This window comes from Melanerpes formicivorus, unplaced genomic scaffold (genome assembly GCF_026170545.1).
Source record: "Melanerpes formicivorus ecotype bairdi unplaced genomic scaffold, bMelFor1.0.p_v2 SCAF_17, whole genome shotgun sequence".
In the NCBI taxonomy this organism is placed as follows: domain Eukaryota; kingdom Metazoa; phylum Chordata; class Aves; order Piciformes; family Picidae; genus Melanerpes; species Melanerpes formicivorus.
In genome coordinates, this window is record NW_027142369.1 from 12,026,489 (window position 1) to 12,045,088 (window position 18,600).

The 18,600-nt window shown below is 40.4% G+C and overlaps 1 protein-coding gene across 4 annotated transcripts; it reads right to left on the reverse strand.

Annotated features, from left to right (window-relative positions):
• Positions 1-291: 291 nt before the first annotated feature.
• Positions 292-16,457, reverse strand: PCNX4 (pecanex 4). 4 transcript variants are annotated; one of them, XM_068148959.1, is made up of 12 exons: positions 16,202-16,457; positions 13,438-13,490; positions 12,071-12,797; positions 10,318-10,497; positions 9,712-10,226; positions 8,813-8,913; positions 8,541-8,663; positions 7,921-8,284; positions 5,196-5,299; positions 3,743-4,770; positions 3,007-3,193; positions 292-2,418 (listed from the first exon to the last, which is right to left on the reverse strand). In XM_068148959.1, the coding sequence occupies exons 3-12, from the start codon at positions 12,757-12,759 to the stop codon at positions 2,167-2,169; spliced, it is 3,543 nt and encodes a 1,180-aa protein (XP_068005060.1). In that variant the 5' UTR covers positions 12,760-12,797; positions 13,438-13,490; positions 16,202-16,457; the 3' UTR covers positions 292-2,166. The 4 variants fall into 4 exon arrangements, with proteins under 4 accessions (XP_068005060.1, XP_068005063.1, XP_068005062.1 ...); XM_068148962.1 differs by having other exon boundaries at positions 12,356-12,797; positions 16,202-16,455; XM_068148961.1 differs by lacking the exon at positions 13,438-13,490.
• Positions 16,458-18,600: the final 2,143 nt, after the last annotated feature.

Here is an 18,600-nt window from a genome sequence, read left to right on the forward strand (position 1 = left end):
GTTGCAAAACACCCTGGACCTCTCTCCCGTGAGGGGCTGCAGGCCACACTGCCTGTGGCCATGCTGCCTGCCATAGCAAGGGACAGGACGTTACAGTGCATTGGAGCACAGCTCCACCTTCCTGCACGCAAACAGGAACTCTGCACCTCACCAGTTCTGGTCCTCCATCTGGCACCCATAAGGATCTTTGCTGGAACACTGGGGCCTATTACAAGCAACACTTTTCAGGACTGGGTACCAGATGGAGAGGAGCAGGGGACAGCAAGAGAAAAGGATCACAGTGCTCTGCAGTTTTTTTCTCAACTAGTTTATTCAGTTTATAGAACAATGAGAGCAGAAATTACAGCCATCTTCAAATAAAAGACTGCTGCTGCAAAAAAAACCAAACAACCCAGGTAATTAAATTTTCTGTGACCGTACAGAAGACAAGTAGGAACAGACTTAGAGTGAGGCAGAGAGGCTTGGTTAGATTTAGGAAAAAAACCCAAACTTTCCAACTGCTGCAAGTATCAGTGAACTACTTCATGAGTTCATGATACTCCTGGTGTTGAAAGTTTTACATGGGATTAGACATTTGTCAGGAGTAGTTTCTTTTGAGAGGGAGCTGAAATCAGTGCCCTTCCAGATCCATTCCTGCAACTGTACTTCAGATACAGTTCACAGCCAAACAAGTTAATTTTTGGTTAGCAGTACTTTTTTTTAACGCCCCTACACACCAAACAACCACCTTTTAAAAGCTGCTCCATTAACATTCTGCATTAATTCCATCCTGTATGTTACATAAGAGTTTTACACCTTGGAGTTTGACAGGTGTTTTCCTTGCCACTTCTGCATTCCACTACACCTTTTGCATGCATCTTGAAGATCATTTATGGTCATCAGCCAAAGAAGCAGCTAAGAGCCAAGTACAGACTCCTGTGACAAATTTTATCTACTACTAAAAGGTCTTAAAGAGGAAAACCAAAAGAAATAAAAGATGGCCAAAACATACAGTGCTGTCTGTTCCAACCCAGTACTAATTCAGTTATGGAGCATATCTGATTTAAATTGATGCTACATATTAAAGGCAGACAATTACCTACACCCTGCTCATGCCAGTAAGCAACTACACTAACCACCAATCTACAGATAAAGATATCTGTGTGCTAATGGCTGGTGGTGGTAAGCAGGATAAACAAGCTACTGGAGAGATAACCCAGACCTGTTTTCAAGGAGACCTGTAATACTGCAATCCAATTGCCCAATTCTGTGCCTTTAACCTGTGGTAAAGTTTAAAAAAACAACAAAAAAACAAAGCCACGTGGCACAGAGAGTTGGGTTTCTGCCCCTCTCCTCCTCACAGGCTGTCACTGTATTTGTGGAAGACTGGTCAGTGATACAGATGTAGGTTGCAAACGACATATACCTCCATAATATATATGGATGTTGGGAGAAGAAGATAGAATTAATGTTTGGACTTAATTTCCTTTTCTCCCTCAATTACACACTCATTTCTTTCATCAGTAGGTCACAGAGATTACCATTGTGTCAGAATGCACACTGCTTTGTAGAACTCTGCCCTCAAAACAAGTCCTTTGGTACAGCTGTGTCTTACAACTTTGTTAACGCATAGTTGGTAACTTATTACAGCTAAGGAAGATCGGTGGAAGTCATAAATGTTAAACCTGAACTCAGCCCAATACAAAATGGCCAGAATAAAAATGAAACCCAAACATATAAATAGTCCTATGTACACTTTGGTTACCAACTCTGTTGCTGAGGGTACTAAAGTGAGCTGTAACCTGTCAGTGCAAGTCACCTGTCCAAGAAAAAACAAACAACATGAAAATAAAATTGGAATGCACCAAAAATAGTAAGTTATCAGAATTATGCTGCTCTTCTCTAAACTGGAGAAGAGAATTTCAGCATCTGGCTCTTCAGCCACAGAGGCAATAGTGTCTCTCATATTCCAGCAGCAAGGAAATAGTTCAAAACTCCCTGCATGCCGAAGGTCCTGGCTAGCACCATCTCTGTGCAAATCATGGATGCTGGCTTGGCGCTGCCCAGCCAACACCATTTCAAGAGTAAGATCTTACCTGTATTGTAGAAATGTAGCACAAACACTTGATTCCCAACATGCAGATGGAATATACAAAATAACAATAAACCAATAAAGCTACTGACATTCTACAACAAAGGCAAATGCAGAAGCTCAGATGAATACACAGGGTAGCCAAGAGGTGGGTCTGCAGCTTGCACAGTAAGGTTCCTTAGGAGCACTGGGTGTGCCTGGATGCTGTAGCGCTCTTCATCATCATTTGTGGCATACAGCAGCTCCCAGGACAGATTTGCCCACTGACCTCGGACAGCTTCGTCATTAAGTTTCCCCACTTGTACTAACAGTTCCTGAAGAGTGAGGACTCGCCCGGTATAAATTCCCTTTAAGAACAAACAGATCAGTATGTTCAGTATGTTCTCCAAGAAAATTCACAAGTGTTTTGAAGACAAAGCACTAAATGAAGCTTTGGGGCTATACACTAGGGATATTGCCCTGTAAAAACAGCAGTGTATAAACCAGTCTCCTCAGTTCACTTCTTCTCTCTAGGAAGGCAATCAGGAAATCTTGCTGCCTCTGAGGAACAATGCAGTGTGATTTTCAACAACAATTGAGCCAGTACAAACAAACTTTGTGTGCATAGCCTTCATGTTTTGGAAGACAATTAATAATAAAAAAATACAGTGGAAAAGGAAACCAAACTTTGATCTTGCTTAGATCACAGAATCATCTAGGTTGGAAGAGACCTTCAAGATTATCAAGTCCAACTATTAACCTAAAACTGCTAAGTCACTGCTAAACCACATCCCTCAGCATCACACCTATGCATCTTTTAAATACCTCCAGGGATGGTGACTTCACCACTTTCCTGATCAGCTTGTTCCAGGGACCAACAAACCTTGAGGAAACAAACCAAAACCATTTACTAGTAAACAATTTGGGAAACAGACATTAGGAACTTTTCTTCTTACCATGTTTGGGTCATGCCCCAATGAAAAAAGGTATGGCTTTTCCTGAAGAACTGCTTGCTGCCACTCAAGATCTGATACCAGTCCAATGTACCAATCATTTTCATATTCTTCCAGATAGTTCACCAGCTCTTTGAAGTTCTCAACTGGACCCAGGCTTGCTTTGTCAACCATAAGTTTAAAGGTATATCTGAAAAGTATAGGAAGCCAGACAGTGAGTAGTGCAGCAAAAGACAGGAGGAAGAAGGAAGACAGCCTCTGCAGGCTACAGAAGGTGGAGAGACACCATTAAATGTTATCAAGCACCAGCAACTCTCTAAGTTATTCCTTGACAGTTGAGTTGCTGGATGGGTGTAGCTCATTGAGATGTAAAGCACATTAGCTTAAACATCCTTCATTCACATCAAACACTGTTCCTGCTGCCTGGTAATGAAGTGCCACACATCTAACTCTGTCACAAGTCTCTCAGGTTATGGGGACAGTGAAAATGGGTTTTTTCCCTACTTCACACAGTGAATTTCCAGTTTTGGAGCCAGCTGTTGGGGAGAAAGGAAGAAGGAATGAATCACTCTGGCAGAGTCTTCACTGCCTGGGGTTCCAGGCAATATTATGTGGGAAGAAGCTCCAAACACATTTGAATGATACAGTTGTAACATAACTACTCCCAGTGAAACAATACTGTCAAAGGCCAGGACTCTTTATATAATTTTTATAATCTGAGGGAAAGTTTTTATTTTACCTGAATGCTTTCAATGCCAGTTGGAACAGTTCTGGTTTGCTGGTTAGCCAGTCCAAACCAACAGACCATGGAATACCACCAGTGTAGGCTCTGAACACGTGGCTCGGGGCAGGCACAGTGTTATCCAGTCCAAACAGACCAAAGCAACATGACAACACTCCATGAATGTATAAGTCTTTCAAAGCTTTATCTTTCATAAGGTCATCAAGTAAATTGGAAGGCTTTTCTTTCAGATGAAAAAAATCCAGCTGACTCAAAATGAAGTGGTACCACTCCTCTGGAAACCTCTGCTTCATTTCATTGAGTTTGGAAGATGGCACTGGGGCTGTTCTCCATTCTTCGGGGATGCTCAATAGCTCAGAGTAAGAGCAACTAAATTCAACTTGAGGTAAAGCTTCTTGCTGCTTCCCTTTGTCTACAGCAGGAAGCCCAAGCACAACAGCCTTGTATAATTTATCTTCTGGTGACATTTCTTGTGGGGTCTCTGTTTCTACAGATCCTGGAATAGACAGGTGTACTTTTGGTGTAGTTCCTATCTGCACAGGTTCTCTTTTGCCTTTAATTCTGCCACTGGGTTCAAGATCAAAAATGTCACTGTCATCAGTCCAGTCCTCAACTGTATCAACACTGAAGCTATCTTCTTCTCTTGGAGGCTGGGATCTTTCTACCTCACCACTAGGCTGAGTTTTTGAAACTGATCCTTTTTTGTTCTTCTTAACACTCCCTGGGCTTTCCCAGGTTTTTGATTTTTTGTAGCAGTACTGGACCAGCATCCATACCAGCACTTTAATGAAATCATCTTTCAGATGCTTTAAATTCTCATGAGAGTCAATTATTCCAGATAACACATTTCTAGCATCAGAATAGAGCCGTACAGGTAGAACAGTACAAGGAGTCAAAATGTGTCCAAAATGGTGATTTGGGGAGAGAATCTTGGTGTGCTCTTGATGTTCAAAGGCCATTCCAAAAATTTCATCAACTCTGTGTGCTTCAGCAGCATGGCAGGATGTTTCCTGCAATTCTAGCCCCTAAAGCATAAATGAAAACAATTTTGGTTTAGTCCTCACCACTACTTATCCTTAAATAGTAGCAAGCTGTTTTCTTGCAACAATTTTTTTTTCTGAACAAATAGAGGTACTTTCCACTGTCAGTATTTCCACAAGTGAACCTCCAAATCTAACTCAAGATAATAGTAATGCTCACTCCAGTATCTGATATAGATCAGTGTCTTCAAAAAATAAGTATCTGCCTCGTACAGATCTTATTAGCCAGCTTATTATATTGTGTCACAAAAGAGATGATAAAACATTTCACATCTGTCAAGAATGTCAGTTGCAAGTCCAGTTAGTAACACCTTAAAAATTGACTGCAACATTAGGCAAGTTATGTTGCTGAAATGTTATAGAGCAAAATTTTTATGATTTCAAAACATAAGTCCTCAGCATGTAGTTACCTTAATGTTAACCCCACAGTAAGTGAAGCCTTTTTCTAGCACCAATATCCACACCAGTCTATCCTGAAAGCGACATAAGTAGTGTGATCCAGGTAGAGAGAGACCTAGACAAGAAAAACAAACCCCAAACCAAAATCTATGGCATTACTGTGGTATTATATTGATGAAAATAGTTTCTACAAGCCAGCTAAGGAATTCAACTGCAAGCACAAAGTATTTCTGCATCAACATCTAAAAATCAGTTAAAATTGGCTACCTAGCACCCTAGAATCTTAAGAAAACTAGTTGTAAAGATACATCTTGGAAGTGCAGCACTTTCCTTGAAAAAGCTGTGGGAAACCCTTACACAACCTGGTCTAGTAGGTGTCCCTACCCATGGCAAAGTGTTGGAACTAGATGATCTCTCAGATCCCTCCAGTACAAACCATTCTACAATTCTCTAAACTGCACAACTACAACATTCATACTGGACCAGCATTAAGCAACACCCACCCCACCCCCCCCCCCTATCGTTTTTTAGAGACAACTTTCACAATTAAAGATTATCTTTGGATGCATTTCCAACAGCACAGTTCCCACAGATGCCACCCGGAGATCTAAAATTATTATGAGTGACAAATACATTGGAGAACATCTAGCACATGAGTATCTTATAATGGCCCTATTTTCTGTGGAGTACAAAGTTGGTTATGGAAGAAATACAAATTGGTGACAAGAAAAGGACTTGACTGTATTCCAGAATGGTTAGAAAACATCCCTTAGGGTGCAAAATGCAGAGTGTAACTGATTCTGCTCAAGTGTCAGCTTACCAGTGACATAATATCACATCCATTTTACAGCTACATAATAGAGGTAGAGCAAAAGCACCTGCTTGTCTTTAAAAATTTGTGACTCAGTATCAAACACACTCAACACCAACAAGATATACCAGAAATCAAATGCAGTCTCTCTGAAATATGTCTGCGTGCGAGGGGAATAAAATCTGATTGTGCTGTATTAAGTTAGACAATAGCAAAAACACAGTCAAGCAAAATAAACTGGAATTTGAAAAGCAAGTGCTGAACAACTTCAGATCACACAAAGCACTTAGTAATTAAAACCACAGTCTGGCTGACTGCAAGAATTAAGTGACATCTCTAAAAAACATAAAATAAAGAGTGGTACTTTTCCTCTCTTCTAGCTATTTCAATAAATAGTGCAATGCCAAAGATCCCAGCAACTGTATTTAGGTTATAGCCTACTGTCAACTTCTTCAACACAATGGTGCTGTTCCGAACCATGACATTTACTGCCAGTTAATGACCTGCTTCTGCTGTCACTCATGCAAGTGACCACTGACTTGCACAGAGAATTTTAGTTTAGAATGTTGTAGGGTGAAATCAGTGAAACCAACCATTAAGCTGTAGTTAATTTTTAAGTAGCCTTTTCTATCCCACTGAGCTAATGAAGTGCATTTTCTTGCTAACATTTTGCAAAGATTTTAATTCTTCTCTCGCTAGCTGTTAAAGCGACTAAAACTCCTTTACATGGAAAAAAGTATGGTTTTAAATTAAAATAGAGACACACAAAGTGGTACCTCTTCATTTTCAACTCATCTGAGAACACCAGTGTTTTTCTTGCTTGAAGACATTCATTCACAGATTTTCCCATTACAAGAGACTTTTCCCCTGGCTCAAGAATAGTGGTTTAAATAATTTAATCTGAGGTATACAGGCCACCACAGTCATGATGGCAATAGAGAATTTTTATATATATACACACAGAGACGTGTGTGTGTGCGTGTGTAAATCCAACATAGATACAAAACACATAAACACAACAGAGGTATGTTTATCTGTTGTATATCTACTATATATATATAAAAAACATACACAGGCTGATGCAGTAGCCAATCCGAAGTGTCTCTCTTCAGAAGGAAAGCAAGCTTCCTAGTATTGGTGTAGAGAGAGGTATTAAAAAAAAATAAAACTAGAAGAGCAGCAAATGTTTCCTACTAAAGCATTTAGATATAGTCTCCAGAAAAGTGTGATTAACTTCCACTGTCTTGAAATATTAGCCTGTTTTTTTCTAGTCAGAAGCCATGTTATAGGGGCTGATGTAAATATTTGTCTCTCATCTAAGGGCAATGATATTTTGATTATTTAGGTTACACAAAGACAGTTTCTCAAGAAAACAAGCTTGCAATTTCCAACTGGGAAAAAGACTGAGCATTTCTTCACCTCCCGTTATAGAATTCTGTGAAATACCATTAATGTCTTTCACAGGTGCTGTCACAACACTGCCCTAACTGCCTGCACAAGACATGCCATTAAGTCTTTTCAGCTGTTTCTGTTCTCAACTGCTAGTTAGGGTACATCATGTAGTTTATATCCAGTCCACATCCATTACTCCTAATTAACACAACCAAATTAGCCAAGTCACCTTCTGGATCCTGTGAATTTATCTCTGAATAAAATAGATTTAGACTAAATGTTAAAAAGAAATTCTTTACAGTAAATTTGGTGAGCCCCTGGAGCAGGTTGCCCAGAGAGGTCATGGGTGCCCACTTCCTGGAGGTGTTCAAGGCCATGTTGGATGAGGCCTTGCACTATCTGGTCTAATGGAGGGCGTGCCTGCCCATAGCAAAGCTACACTGGGTTTAAATCAGATGCTATGATTCTCCTGTTCTTCGGCAAAACACCATTTCCTAAACTACATTCTATCACAGAGTTGCTGCTGTACCTACCGAGGCTACCAGCTGCCAGTGCAGACTGCAGAGCACCAGCCAGGCTGGGAACCATCTGCTGGTAGTACACAGTGTCAGAGCAAACACAGGCTGCAGCACCCACGGGTCCCGGCCAGCTTCGGACAGGCCTAGGAAATCCAATCAGAAACACTGGCAGTGTAAAGAGTGGCAGCAGAGGGGAAGAAAGGAGCGCAGAGATGGCAATGAAGATCAGCAGGATTGGGAAGAAAACAATGTTGAGGGTGATTAAGGTGGCAGTAGATTTACGACGTTGTTTTTTCTCTGTCCACGATGTCAGAAGAATAGCAATGGCAAACTGCAACTTCGAAGCAAACTGAAGCAGTCGATCTCGGAGGATACCAACCTGCACGACACATACAACAAGCACATTTATTTGTATTCTGTCTGCATCATGCCAGAGTCAGCACTGCCAAAGCTGCCTTACCTACTATACTTTTAAGAAAATGAAATGATCCTTGACTATTGCTAGAGTGTACAGCTTAGCACACAGCTTTTTAGCTACTATTTGATAGGCCCTGGACTCTAATTCTCTGATGGGGCAAGGAAACAAAGACTTTAAGTAACAATTATCTGCTTAAATTTACATTTATGACACTTACCAGCAAGAGTCTGATTCCTGTATCAAGGCTCCTGTTCCACCAGAGGTCTGGGCTGAGCACCAACATTTGTGCTACTGCCACAACCACTATATCCAGTAGGGCATTTTCTGTATTCTGCCAGACCTAAAACAGAGATATATTAGACATACATATTTAAGTGCATTCATCTCTCACTGCTGTCATGACCTGGAATATTTCTTCCAGGCCACCTTAATATTTAAATCATACAGAAAAGAATATCTTAGGCTAACATATTGAAAACTCAGAATTACCATCCTAAATATTCTTGTGAATCCAATGCAAACGGACACAGAATGAAGATTTTGTAGTGAATGGTCTAGTGACAGGAAGGCTATCATAGCAAACGGAGACACTGCAATTGAAATAAAAGAATCATTGATTTCTTTGCAAGAACATAATTAAAGTCTACAAAGGTAAGCAGTCTTATTGCAGAATGGAAATCTTGGCATAAAAAGAGCTATCTCCCCCTCAATATTACAAACTCCTCTTTGTATTACTCTTCCAGAATATCAAACAGCATATTTGCACTAACAGCCCAAGATAACAAACGTTTATGTTGCTTCTCGGCTGTTACTTGCTCTTGATTTATTTACCTCAGATAAGTAAAAATAAACATGGGAATAGCACTCAAACCACTTCCCCAAACTGACGCATCTTCACAAAACCCAAATCATTTTGATCAAATTTGTTTCCCCAAAGCAGATATGCTTGTCATTAACCAACGATAAAGAGACCATTCCCTTTACTAGCAAATTGTAAGAATCAAATATTTAGTCTACTTGATGACTCTGAACTCACTTTTGTTTCCAAGTACCTTGTAACAAAACCTACAAGAGACGTTTTTCCCCAAACATGAGTACTGATGTGCTAACTAAAATCCTTTCCAAGGCTTTGCTTTCTGAGTTGAACTTCTAAAAACCTCAACTTTTTAGGTTTGCCCCTTAAAAAGGCATAAATCAGGTGACTGATCATGTTCCAATATTCTGAATTCTGACCTCTTTGCACAACTTAGCAAAACATCAACAAGTATTTCCAGCTACTTGGTTTTTCTCAGTTCATTCATAGACTCTTGCACATACAGCAATTTTAGTGTTGTTTCAATCTTCCTACAAGCATCATCTAACAAACAATAGACAGTGCATTTTCCTACCTAGTGTTAGTAAAATCCTCCTGACAACACCAACTTTCATTAGCCTTCTTTGCTTCTCCATGAACACAGTCACAGTCCTGACATCCTTTGGATAAAAGGGGTTTCGGAAGACTCCAAACAAGTACACTCTCTGAATCTCTCTAAGAATCCACATAATTGTAAGCAATAAGATCAGAAAGTAACTCGCTATAGCCTGAGGACTGGCTGTGGAAAATGATGAAAAGGCTGCAAATTGATGCAGCAGGCTGGCTTCTATGAGAGCAAATGTCAACACAGTCACATAAAAAATAAATTCCCTCCACCCAAATTGTATTCTAAGACCTCTGTGCATATTTTTAGATTTGCCAGAGGCTAAATGGCTGCTCATGGTGTGTTTGAAGGCAAAACCAATCTCACTTAGGTTAAGACTCAGTATGAACCCAAATCCAGTCATGAAGAGGATCACACCGAGAGTGCTGGGAATGAAATACGATGCTATTGCTGTTCCAGCAGAAATGAGAAACATTACTAATAACCTGTGAAGGAGAAAATAAAAAAGATTTGCTTGAAAAGAAAAAGGTTATAAACAATACTGATATATTTTACTATTATTTAAACAACATTTACTTTGTGTTACTTGACATAGGTGAACCTCCTAGTCCAAACTCCAACAGTTGTTCCATTCCCCATAGAAAAAGTGCGTCAAGTGGGGGCAGAATTCCCATTGCCCATAAGAATGGCAGAAAAAGAAATACGATGTGCAAAATCTGGTTTGTCTGCTCTAGAATAGGTGTGTTGACAGCAAACCTGGATAAAAGAAGAAATGTATTTGACTTCAGTGAAGGAAAGGAACTGAGGTGTGGGAAGTCTTTTTAACTACTATGGCAAATCCAGAAGCATAAATATTACATATTCAATCTGCAGCACCTTGACTAGTATCTTTTAAAAAGAAAAATAAGGACAGACATTTACGCTTGGGGCAGTAGTGCACTAATTAGAACAAGCTTATTTTTCATTCAAAGTATCTGAAACCTTTAGATTACACAGATAAGTGATGTAAGTATCCTTAATTGTTTTGATACTGTTGTGATAACATACTCAAGAATCCTAGTGCAAAAAGAAAGAAAGGTTTACAGTCCCTAAAGCTTCAACTGTTTAACAACAAAATGGTATTTTTCAGAATTACAAATGTGAAACTTCATGCAAGTTGGCTTTAACACTGAAATAAATAGCTGTTGCCTGCACAACAAGAGATAAACTCTCTTTAGGAATACAAAATGTTACTTTCTACATAGAAGTATTAAAATCTTCCTATAAAGTTGCAAAGATCAGTGTTGGAAATCTGCATAAAGTCAATCACACACAGCTCACCAGCTAGCTAATTAAGTTAAAGGTAGACTGCTAACATATTAAGTTTCTCTCTGCTTCTTACAATATAAGTAAGTCTCAAAGGAATTTTGTTAGGAATTTAAAGAATGTCTGATTTTTCTGCTCATGAAACTAGACAGAAGAATTTGGGGTCCAAGACCACATATATAATTCTCACAGGAAAAACTGAAGAGGCAGTTAGGGTAAATCATTAACAAAGACATATCCAAGCGCAAAAACCAGTAAAATCAAACTTTTTTACCCCGTGTTAAGTGCATCTGAAGTACCCCAACCATAAAATATGTACATGTGACAAAGTGATATAAATATCACCTGACAGGGAGAAAGAATGCATAAAGTAAATCTAAAAGCATCTTTCCTGAACAGCAAACATTCTAGCTAAGACACATCAGAAAAGTGGAAATCTACAAGTCTCCTATTTGTAGACTGACATAGTTCTTTTGTTTCACATATGCATTTAAAAATTCAGGCTCAAAATCCTTATAGCAAAAATACAGTAATGCTCACATTTGTGTAGCCATTCGTTAAAACCAAATTCATGGTTCTCTTTAGTGTGCAATTAAAAACCCTCTGCAATGGCTTTTCTGAGATCAAAGCAGAAAATATTCCAGCATGAAATCTGGACATAAATCAAGTGTTCCTGAAATTTGCAGCTTTTAGAGCTACAATTCCCGGTCAGTACAGCATGTTTTGAATTCACATCCTCTAAAAAGAATGTTGATACAAACGGTCGTGTTCAAAACAGTGTCTGACAGGGCAGTAAAAAATTTTAGCTGTCCCTTACTCAGAAACTGCTCTTCTTAATTTAGCTGGAATGCTATATAAATTTAAGAACATTTTATGCACAGTAAGCACCTCAGTTTTTATCACATACTCTTCTAGCTTCAATTAAAATCTCAAATTTCCTTAGAAAAATTCTCTCATTGTTCTGATTACAAAAATACACAAAATAACCATTACTTTAATTAGCTAAGTATTGTATTATGTTTACCTGTGTGCAAGATCCACTGCAATAAAGACAAAAATATAGAAAGGTCTCATCAGAGCAGTGATTTCGTAAGTATCCAGCGCTTGGAAAGTAGCTGTTTCGGTAGCTGTGTTTATGATTAATGAATACTCTCCTATACATATCGTCACCCATCCAAATACGAAGATCATAACAGTTCCTCCAATATTGCTGTATAACAAGGTTATTCTATTTGGCAGCAAATACCAAGTTCCCAACCCACACAATACCCCTGCCAGAAGGGAATGAAATATGGTGTTGATTATATACCTCTTGCCAGGAATAATAAATTTTACTGTCTCTGAACCTACACAACTGGAAAATTCAAACTCATCTTCATCTGTCAGGGTATTCTGGATTTGCATTCTTTCTACTGTCACTGTTTTCTGCTTTGCATATAAATTTGCCATCTGAAGAATAAGTGCAGTAACAAACATTAGTCCTCCTGAAAGTGCTGCGGTGCAGTAGTCTTTCATAATACCTAACTGGTACAAGAGTGTTCCTACTCCTCCCAAAACCCATGGTGTCAAGAAAAGAATAATCTGATTCACATAGATGTAAGGAGGAGCACAATAGCCTAATTTAAACCGGGGACCTCCCAGCACAGTCTGTGGAAAGCGCTTCAAGAAGAAGTCCTGTTTGTAATCATTCAGCAGAGGTACATCTGGACCCATTCTTATCACTCAGGAATGCTTCATGAGTATCATTTTTCCTGTAAGAGAAGAAAAAGATGGAAACATTACTGAATCTGGAACTCAGAATTAACCAAGTTACACTTGAATTCTGACATGTTGGTGTTAGTAGACATTAGCCTAAATTACCCACAGCACCTGCTAGAATACAACTACTAAGAAAACACCCAAAATCAAAAAAGACTATTTTAAAATAAAGAATATGGTCATGATGTGAAGCCTTAGGCAGCAAATAAAACATACAAACAATGGAGATGATAAACCCAACTCATCTTCATACCAGAACACCTTCCTAAAACTGACATTTTTTTCCATCTGGTCTGATTGCAATCACACCTTGTCACAGACTTCTCATTCAAGCTAATCCTGTTAATGGTCTCCATATACGAACAGAAGAGTCAGTGATTTCAGAGAACAGCCGCATCATTGCCAAGACACAGTCACACTGAGGTCCCAAAATCAAAGCCTTATGAAATAAACTAACTGTCAAACCAAAAAAATTAGTAGAAACATTCAAAATTGTTTTCCACATCAGCCTTTACACTGCCCTCCCCAAACAGCCTAGATGCAGAACAGGATCTAAGCACTACACAATATATAAACAGTTCACTTTCTGCTTCCAAAAACATACTAAATAAAAAAAAAACCAATAAACAATACTTGTGAGCTGCAGCAGAACTGGCATTTATTCTTCTGTATATCAATGGAGAAAGCTGGGGAAAAAAGGAAAAAAAAATACCTGTAAACACTTACCACGAATCATATAATCAAATGGAAATCAGATATAAATGTTCATTTAGAGATATCAGGCAATGTCAAAATAAAGAATGTAAGATGGCAACTATGATCTTCAAATATAATTTTATGTTGCTAGTCACAAAAGCAAGAATCCATGAATGACAGGTAGAAATACTCAAGCTAAGAAGCAAGGGGAAAAAAAAACAGCACAAAAATGCAGTGCTGAAGCCCTTCATTAATACTAATTAAAAAAAAAAAAACCACAAAGAATGTTGGTATGTGTCAGAAGATTTGCATGTACTGAAATTCTGACTTTCTTCTACTGGATCTGTGTAATCTGATGAATAGGTATTCGCCATCATTGCTGATATATGAAAAATTAAACACTCAGCTGCTGTGGAGCTTCCAGGCTACTGCGATCCTTTCTTTCAACAATTCTAAATGCTTTTGGGTGCTTCTGAAAATAATGTATTCCTTATATTTACACAGATATTGATCATTTGTCTGTAGGTAAATACTGATCATCATGGCAGTCTAAATTAGAAACGGCCAATGAGATATTAGAAGCCACTCATATACATTATCACCACTGGACATTTGAGTTCAGGGTCCACTATGTCAACACTCTTGACAATGAAAAGCAGGACCCCACAGGTTCTAGAACTACTCTCCATGTAGGCTGTGGAATTTTGTATTCCTTTGGATTCTTAAAGTAAAAAATGAATATGGAATATCTCACACAGAACAGTGAAAAATGAGGGGGTTTTAGTCATTGTATTTCAAGCTGTTGCAAGTTTAAGAGAAGGGAAAGGCAGCAGTCTTAATGGAAAAGACACATGTTGACAATGAAGAGGAGTTCCTCACAGTTAGTTCAGGAATTTGAAAATGTAACAGGGACACACCCAAATGAAAACAAATTTCAAATGTAATTAAAAAAATAATTCACCCAATCTTGTTTATAAAATGAAACACAGGAGAGTTACATACGCATGAAACTATGTTGCTGTGAAACTTACATGCAATAGATTTACTTCTTTGTGATACAAACTCAGTTTTAAAAGAAACCACAACCAAAAGCTACAGTTTTTCTTGGAGAACAGTTTTTGGGCAGCTGCGTTTTGCTGCTTTAAGATGGGCATTTTTGTTTAAAGTACTGGTCTGTATTTGTCAGTTTATATTGCTAACAAAATGTTAAAAAACCAGTTTCTGTGTAAACAATAGGCATCTTTGTGTAAGACAAATCTACACACCAACAATATAGTTCTACTTGGTTATACTCCAGAGCAACCCGTAAAAGGATGGGAATTTATTTATTAATGAAAATCCCAAGACTGAAGCTCTTAAACTATGGACATGATACCCTTGACCATACTCCCGGCTCCCAAATAGTCAGGTAGCACATTGAGACTTCAAAGAGGCGCTCATGCATGTTTCCTTATTTCTGTGCAAAGCCCTAGCAACAAGACTCCACACATTAGTGAGTGTTTACAGGACCTGGCTCCAATATACATTCCTAACATACAGGCCTGGCTTGACTTTGACAACTCGCCTGGTTACCCAAACAATCTGCACCACAACAGTTTGTTCATCACTAGCAGGGATCCATGCGACTTAGATACTATCGTAACAGTGATGGTAAAAAGATTTTAACACCACAAGTCACTTAGTAAACTCCTCCCTGCAATAGCCTGGCTACATCATTACTACAAAATAAAACGAAGTAAATTTTGCTCAAAGCCCAGTGACTTTCACAGGAGACTATAACTTTTTCTCTAAGCAAACATCCCCTTTCATGTCCACTGATGGTGGATTAGCTCAGTGCAGTTTGGTTTTATTTCAAGCAAATTGCAGGAGAACACATGTACAGCTCTCAGTCACCTAAGCCACTGAAGCACAGAAGGCTTAAAAATACTTACCTCGGTGATCTTCCAAGTCTTTTCACATGAGACTAAGCAAAGGCTACACACCATCTGCTAGCACAGGAGGGAGGAATGCTAACATGGACAGGGCCTGCCCAGGCAGATCCAGACGCTCCCTGTGCCCACCTGTGTGCCCAGACACCTGCACCTCTACTCCAGGGTTCAAGATGCAACTGTGCTGCAGAACAGCTTCCAACCCAGGAGCTGAACGGAGCAGCCCACTCCTCAACAGCAATTATGCCAGTGAGATTAGGAACATGGCATTTTAGGCCAACACACTCCATCCAGATATGGGATGCGCATCCCTGGAAGGACTGCAGACTATCTCCTTCCACAGGCACCTCTGCACCCAACCAGAGGGGCTCCCATCAGAGACAACATGCTTCCGACCCAGCCACCTCTCCCTCACATCTTCTGCAGGAACAGAAGTTAAAATAATCAACCAACAGACTTAGAAAAATAAAAATAAAACCTTTGCTGTTTTCAGTTCTGGACGGAAGGGAACCTGGGCCCCCGGGGAATGGCCAGTGGGCAAACCTAGTGGAGGTCCACGCCGCTCAGGCAGACCCAGACTGGACGGGCTGTTTTCCCCACCGGCCCTCGGCCTTACACGCTTCGAGCAGGCCCTGAAGCCTCTGACTGCTCCAGGAAAGGGCCCCGCGGCTCCGGGTGCGAGCGGGCAGGTGGGTATCTGCACTCCTGCAGCGAGCCACCGGGGCCGGCAAGAGGCAGCCGCGGTGAAGGGCCTCTACGAGGCGGTCACCTACCTCTGGCCCGGACTCGGAGCAGGTCAGGGGCTTTGCGGGGCGGGGGGAGATGAGGAACGAGATTGAGCCTCTCGGCGGGAGGATGGCGGAGCGCCGCCCCCTCTCCCACTCCAAGGCTGTCCTGGGAGAGCGTGAAGGGCGCAGGCTACAGCTAGGCGCTCCTCCCCGCCAGCGGGGCTTCTCCACCTCAGAGCAGCTGCCGCTGCTGCCAAGAACAGCAGAGAGGGGGAAGGCGGAGGCGGCGGTTAACGGCGGCGGCGTCCACCTCGACTTCCCCGCCCCTGCCTTTCCTCCCCTCGGCCACCGCCGCCATTTTGCCCGCCTGAGGCAGCCGGTGGCGGTGAGGCGTTGTGGGAGGGTCTGTGCTGCCTTCGGGAAATGGCCCCGGCCTGCGGGCTAGTGGTGGCAGCTTCTCCGAGGCGGGGTCGGCACAGGAGCTGCGAGGGGCTGGTCCCCTTCCAGCTTCCCTGCGGCGGGGCTTGCCCCGCTCGGCAGGCTGGTGCCCCGAGCCTGGCGACCACCAGCCGCCCAGCCCGCCCGCTCTTCCCTCAGCAGTACGGGTTTTCCAAGCTCCGCTTTCCACACATAACCATCATCCTTCTGTTGTAAAATAAAGCATGACGCATCTTCCTGGCTGTGGCCTGCCAGCAGCTTCCCAAACTGAAGAAATTTCCTCAGTCCGCAGAAGAGCTGCGGCAAAGTAAGCAACGGCTACCTGCGGCCACTATCGCCAGCCCTGAGTCGGCCCTGGGGCTTCCTAAGGTTTCACTGTCCGTGGCCCTCTTCCGCACTGCCGCTTTCCGAGGCTGGTCCCTCTAGAGGTGATGAAATTGTCACCCGGATGGCTTAGACCGAGTTTCATTCCATCCCTCTGAGAGCTGGCATAGAAATGTCAAAAAACTGCAAAACCAATCAAATTCGTCTGTTTCATCAAATGTCATATAAAATGTTAGCATTCAATACACGATATCCTGCTATTATATTAAAACATTTAGCACAAATACTCTATCTGTAGCATTGTACTATGATATCTACATGATACTAAAATGCTCTTAAAAGCTTCCTTAGTCTTGAATGTTAATGATCTTTTTCTGTTGATAGATAACTAATTCAAGGGGATAACACAGGTTCATAGCTTTAGGTAGAGGAAAAAAACGCATTCTTAGTTTTCTTCTTGGTGAAATGAATTGCAATATTACTTCCCGCTTCAGCTTAGACCCATTAGGCATTGACAGTATTTAACAGAGTGAGCACGCCTAATGTAATTTGTATCTGATATTACTAAAATGTGTAACATTGTATTTGTTAGAGCACCAGGACATGCATATGCCTACCTTGGTATCTATGATATATCACCATGGAAATTCTTACAAATAGCTATACCCATGTTGATCTGAATCCCTAATAAAATTCAACACACAGGCATGTGCTTAGAATTTTAAATAGACTAAAGTAGTTATTATAATCAATGTAATTTTTGTCAGAAATATCAGAAACTTTTTTGTAGGTCTGTTAATCTTTGTCCTTCACAGAGAAGAAAAAGGTTGTTAGTTTGGAGTATCCAGTGTAAAATTTTGGAAGTACTACTAAAGAAAAATGTTCATTTACCTTTACTGAATTTATTTTAAAGGATGTTCAGTGGTACAAATGATACTGAAGTCCAGCTTATTGGAAGACAAATTATCTCAGACAGACTTAATTTTTTTTTCAGGATCTTTTACTTACCCTGCCTTTGAAATGTGTCTGTTGGAGTCCTATTAAAATTAAGTGCTTATGCCTCACTGATATTCCAGGATGAATGGCATCTCTGTCCAGTTCACTAAAGGTCTGTAGCAGGTGTTGCCTTCTGTTCACAGGTTTTGTCTTGTACCAGCTCACTAATACAGTTATGATTTTGTAAAGATGGCGATTCTGTTCTGGAATATGTAAATACCAAATAGCAGTTTCAGGGGGAAAGCAGATGTTAGATTTTTTTTCTTAGCAAGCTCTGCTGCTTGTGTTTCAAAACTCAGAAAAGGCTTCTTTCCTGTCCTCACTTCCTGTGATATCTCTCTTGATCAAAAAAAAAAATCAGAATTTCAGTCAGTACAAACGCCAAGCTATTTGCTGGAAAAGAGAGTATACTATTTATTCCCTCTATGAGTACTAAGAATATTCTTGGTCTTATAAAATAAGATGAAACCTGCTAACAGAGTAAACAGTTCTCAGTAAATTCTGCCAACTTCCAGCCATTTTCTGCAGGTTATTGCACAATGCTGCAAGCATGTGACCTATTCCACGGAAACTTCTCATTTACTTGAAATTAAGATACACATAAAATATTTGAAGTCTTGGGACTTGCTTTTTGTTTTGTGAAAAGACTATTAGTCCTGCCTCTCAAATAGTATTTTTTTCATATT

Bases quoted from the DNA above. Each gene is read 5' to 3' on its own strand.
- PCNX4 (XM_068148961.1), bottom strand. From the start codon at position 12,759: ATGGGTCCAGATGTACCTCTGCTGAATGATTACAAACAGGACTTCTTC. The intron at 8,914-9,711 runs GTAGGAAAATGC...TTTCAATTGCAG, and splicing joins GAGGATTTTACTAACACTAG to TGTCTCCGTTTGCTATGATA. The intron at 8,664-8,812 runs GTAATTCTGAGT...TCTCTGTTTTAG, and splicing joins TCACAAGAATATTTAGGATG to GTCTGGCAGAATACAGAAAA.